This window comes from Triticum aestivum, chromosome 3B (genome assembly GCF_018294505.1).
Source record: "Triticum aestivum cultivar Chinese Spring chromosome 3B, IWGSC CS RefSeq v2.1, whole genome shotgun sequence".
Classification (NCBI taxonomy): Eukaryota; Viridiplantae; Streptophyta; class Magnoliopsida; order Poales; family Poaceae; genus Triticum; species Triticum aestivum.
The window spans coordinates 106,633,192-106,638,622 of NC_057801.1; the positions used below are offsets into that span (position 1 = coordinate 106,633,192).

Genomic DNA, 5,431 nt, shown 5'->3' on the forward strand with positions numbered 1-5,431 from the left:
GACTATCCAAGGTACTAAAACCCTGGAAAGAACCCTTAGTTCTTTTTGATTCGGCCATGGCAATGGGAAGGCAAACAGTAAAGAGAGGGCGAACAAAATGGCAAGGGTGAAGTGGGGGAGAGGAAAACGAGAGGAAAATGGCAAATAATGTAATGCGAGGGAGATGAGTTTGCGATGGGTACTTGGTATGTCTTGACTTGAGCGAAGACCTCCCCGGCAACGGCGCCAGAAATCCTTCTTGCTACCTCTTGAGCACTGCGTTGGTTTTCCCTTGAAGAGGAAAGGGTGATGCAGCAAAGTAGAGTAAATATTTCTCTTAGTTTTTGAGAACCAAGGTATCAATCCAGTAGGGGGCTCCTCAAAAGTCTCACGCACCTACACAAACAAACAAGAACCTCGCAACCAACGCGATAAAGGGGTTGTCAATCCTTCATGGTAATTTGCAAAAGTGAGATCTGATAGAGATAATATGATAAGATAAATATTTTTGGTATTTTTATGATATAGATTGGAAAGTAAAAGATGCAAATAAAAGTAGATTTAAAACTTATATAATAAAAGATAGACTCGGGGGCCATAGGTTTCACTAGTGGCTTCTCTCAAGATAGCATAAGTATTATGGTGGGTGAACAAATTACTATCGAGCAATTGATAGAAAAGTGCATAGTTATGAGATTATCTAGGCATGATCATGTATATAGGCATCACGTCTGCAACAAGTGGATCGAAACGATTCTGCATCTACTACTATTACTCCACACATCGACCGACTCCTGCCTGCATCTAGAGTATTAAGTTCATAAGAACAGAGTAACGCATTAAGAAAGATGACATGATGTAGAGGGATAAACTCATGCAATATGATATAAACCCCATCTTTTTATCCTCGATGGCAACAATACAATATGTGCCTTGCTGCCCCTGGTGTCACTGGTAAAGGACACCGCAAGATTGAACCCAAAGCTAAGCACTTCTCCCATTGCAAGAAAGATCAATCTAGTAGGGCAAACCAAACTGATAATTCGAAGAGACTTGCAAAGCTAACCAACCACACATAAAAGAATTCAGAGGAGATTCAAATACTTTTCATAGATAAACTTGATCATAAACCCACAATTCATCGGATCTCGACAAACACACCGCAGAAAGAGTTACATCGAATAGATCTCCAAGAAGATCAAGGAGAACTTTGTATTGAGATTCAAAGAGAGAGAAGAAGTCATCTAGCTAATAACTATGGACCCGAAGGTCTGTGGTAAACTACTCACAACTCATCTGAGAGGCCTTGGAGATGATGTAGAGGCCCTCCATGGTCGATTCCCCCTCCGACGGAGCACCAACGAAGGCTCCAAGATGGGATCTCGCGGATACAGAAGGTTGTGGCGGTGGAATTAGGTTTTCGTGGTGCTCCTTGATGTTCTCGGGGTAAGTGGATATATATAGGAGGAAGAAGTAGGTTGGTGGAGCCTCGAGGGGACCACGAGGGTGGGGGCGTGCCGGGCACCCTCGTGGCCGCCTCGTTCGCTTCTTGATGTCCACTCCAAGTCTCCTGGGTTTCGTTTGTTCCAAAAAGATCGCTCTCGAAGGTTTCATACCGTTTGGACTCCGTTTTATATTCCTTTTCTTCGAAACACTGAAATAGGCAAAAAATAGCAATTCGGGCTGGGCCTCCGGTTAGTAGGTTAGTTCCAAAAATGATATAAAAGTGTAAAGTAAAGCCCATAAACATCCAAAACAGGTAATATAATAGCATGGAACAATCAAAAATTATAGATAGGTTGGAGACGTACCAGTTTGCTTCTTCAGCCTGCACTGCCTGGTGAGCTTTCAGCTTTCTCTGATGCATATTGGGCTAGGAGTCCTGATGGAAGGCGATCCACGGGGGGATATGCAGTCTTCTTTGGTCCCAATTTGATCGCCTGGAATGCTTGCAAATAAAAATAGTGTCTCGCAGTAGTACTGAAGCTGAGTGCAAGGCGATTGCTAATGCCGCAACTGAGATCATATGGGTACAATCCTTATTGAGAGAACTGGGAGTCTCTCAAGCTCAACCACCGGTCCTTTGGTGTGACAACATCGGTGCTACATACCTGTCATCTAATCCAGTATTTCATGCTCGAACGAAACACATCGAAGTTGACTAATCGCTTTGTGAGGGAACGTGTTGCACAGAAACTACTTCATATCAAGTTCATCTCCTCTAAAGATCGACTTGCTGACATCTTCACGAAGCCTCTTCCGCAGCCACAGTTGTAGGTTGTAGGCGCAATCTTAACTTGCTTTGTACCTCAGGCCACAGTTAATATTGAGGGAGGTGTTAGACTATATAATACGTAGCATCTATACATGACTTGTATTCTATATTGTACACCCTAGTGTACCTCTTTATATATGAGATAGCCACACCCGTGTTATGGTGTCGAGCAGTTTCCCAATTACCACGTTTTACGTGGTCCAAGACACTACAATTCATCGAAATCGATGACGGCCGGCAACATCCATGTTACTGCGTAAGTGCTTACCGATATGTGATGTAGGCACGCCGTGACCGGGAATGACAGAAAGGAACGTGGCCATGGCCGGGACGATGAGAAACTGAAGAAAACTTTCGCCGAATTCTCGCCAGAGATGGTGAGGGAGGGAGGCGGGACTGCGGGACACGGGCGGCGGTGGGGCCGGGGCAACTGTGATGTGGGCAATGTCAACGAGAGACAACTCGTGTGCGGAAGAAAACAAGAGAGAGAGGGGGGGAGATGATTTATTAAGAGCCGGCGATGTCCGACTATATTTGAGTAGGAGAGGTGGGTTTAAATAGGTTCCGCTCAATTTTTTGAGGGATTAAAGGTTTTGAGGAAGTGCTAGGTGAAGCTTAATTCCTCAAACCGATATTCTTTAGGGAATTATAGCTTTTTAGGCAAGGGCCGGATATGCTCTAGCCTCTAACTACATTCAAACAATAATACACCTCTCTCATAAAATAAAATCAAGTTGCAGTTGAGAGTTGGATCCAAGATCGACCCCTGCCCAAGCCAAGCCCGGATCACATGTCTTCAATGAAGCAGCAGCATAAAAGTGTAACACACCCCCGGCGGGTCCCAATGTTCACAAATGCTACTGCTACCGTTCGTTCAAAAAAAAAATCAGTTGCACTTAATTACAACAAAATGAGCTTGTTACTATTAAATCTCTGACGCTTTGCTAGTAGTAAATTTTGAGCAGGGAATTGCAGCTCTGGCTCAAAGTATTGGCTCGCTGAAACACAATTACTCCTAGCCTGTTGTACATAAGTTTTAGAGGGACAAATTAAAGTAGCCATCACTACTAGCTTTAGTACTGCTACAGCTCAAGGAGTAAATTAGCAGTTCGTGCCATTGCCAGGCTCGGTTTGCAGCTCATTTGAAATATTTAAAAAACTTCATACGTGAAATATAAGTTTGTGGGAAAATGTGTGAATACAAGTTCAAATTACCATCCACGTAATTTTCCCGGGAGAAAAACTAACTTGCCACAAGCGAGAATTACGGAGGCGACTTGCTTAATAAAAAAGGCAGAGGAAAGTGAGCGTCAGCTAGCTCAGCAGCAGCAGCCAGCAGCGGTAGCAAATGATTTGGTGAGGACGAACCATCCGTAAGGTGACCCGTCCCTTTTCCCTTACCTCACCTCACCTTCTCCTCCGCGTCTTCCTTCCTCTCGGCTTATAGATCTCCTCTCTCTCCGAGGACTCGCTCAGCAAGCGCACGGCCGGAACCCAGTCCAAGCACAGCTAGCCAGCGCCGCGCCAAGAGCCACCTCGTCCCCGGCCAGCGCGCGGCAATGTCTTCCAACGGCAAGCCCAATCCGCAGCCCCCCGCCGCCGCCGCGGCCACCAACGGCGCGGGCGCGGGCGGGCCGCCCAAGATGTACCAGCGCCCCATCTACCGCCCGCAGGGTCCCGCCAAGGGCCGCCGCGGGGGCCGCTCCTCCTGCCGCTTCAGCTGCTGCTGCTGCTTCTTCTGGGCCGTGCTCGTCGTGCTCCTCCTGGCCCTCGTCGCCGCCGTCGCCGGCGGCGGCTTCTACCTCCTCTACCGCCCCCACCGCCCGGCCTTCACCCTCTCCGTCGCGCGCGTCAACAAGCTCAGCCTCTCCAGCTCTGCCACGGCGCCCGCGCTCACCGACTCCATCGACTTCACGCTCACCGCCAAGAACCCCAACAAGAAGCTCGTCTACCTGTACGACGACTTCACCGTCACCGCCGCCACGGCCGCCAACGCCGTGCCGCTCGGGGAGGCGACTGTGCCGGGGTTCTTGCACGAGGCCAACAACATCACCGTCATCAAGGCCACCGTCACCGCGGCCGCGCTCGGGGTCGACCCCACCGCCGCCAGCTCCGACATCAAGAAGTCGGGCACCTTCGCCATCACTCTCGACCTGGAGACCAAGGCCGGCATCAAGGTGGGCGGGCTCAAGACCAAGAAGATCGGCATCCAGGTGCACTGCGACGGCATCAAGGTGGCCGCGCCCGCCCCGGCACCCGCGCCGGCGAAGAAGAAGGGGGTGAAGCTCACCGTCGCCAAGGCGCCGTCGAAGGCGCCAGCCGTCGTGGAGGCCCCGGAGCCGTCCGCGTCCGTCGACGACGCGACAACCTCGCCCCCGGCGGCGACCACCGTCGCGCGCGTGTGCCAGGTCAGGATCCGAGTCAAGATCTGGAAGTGGACCTTCTAGTAACGACGCAAACTCCCAGGGGGCACATTGCGAAAGCGAATCAAAGCCACTTTACTTTTCACCTGGGACGCGGCGGTGGGGCGTACGTAGTAGAGATCAACCGACGGTTGCTGTAAAAAATATCCCATTTGAATTTTACGAAATTTGGCGGGGGGAGGGGAGGAGTGATGTGAGGTTTGAGGTATTTGTTTATTATTTTTCCTTATTTTTCTACGTTTCTTTTTTTGTTGCGTTACCTTATTTTTTGCTAGTGCAATTACAACTTGGGGATTGTTCTGCTTAACTTTGTACGACTACATATCTATCTGAATTTGTAACTGTTTTTTTTTATCGGGGGGAATTTGTAATTGTTAGTGGCATGTATTACTAGTGTACTGTCAAACTATACTCTCCTTTATTTTCATGCTACAGCCCATGGTTTGTATTCTTGACGGACAGTTTTGTAATAGTATGTATGATTATGCAGAGATACCGCGTGATTTTTTCTTGAAAACGATCATAGATCCCTTGCTTAGGAATATATTCTGGTGCCCAAGGTTTCCTTTTGCCCAACTACAGTACTGATTTAACCACTCGGCAAGCGTGGTCAGCCATCTCATCTTTAAAAAAAAAGTACAGTACTGATTTTGTACGCGAGCGGTGTTGAACTACAGGAAGTGAGAAGTTCTGAAAAAAAAGAAATGAACAAGTTGTGAGGATTTGCGCCGTGAGGCGGAAGCTGTTGAAGGGC

At 48.5% G+C, this 5,431-nt stretch overlaps 1 protein-coding gene across 1 annotated transcript; it reads left to right on the forward strand.

The window, feature by feature from the left end:
* Nucleotides 1-3,572: 3,572 nt before the first annotated feature.
* LOC123068882 (NDR1/HIN1-like protein 6) lies at nucleotides 3,573-5,166 on the forward strand. The gene has a single exon (XM_044491559.1). The coding sequence runs from the start codon at nucleotides 3,814-3,816 to the stop codon at nucleotides 4,699-4,701; it is 888 nt and encodes a 295-aa protein (XP_044347494.1). The 5' UTR covers nucleotides 3,573-3,813; the 3' UTR covers nucleotides 4,702-5,166.
* Nucleotides 5,167-5,431: the final 265 nt, after the last annotated feature.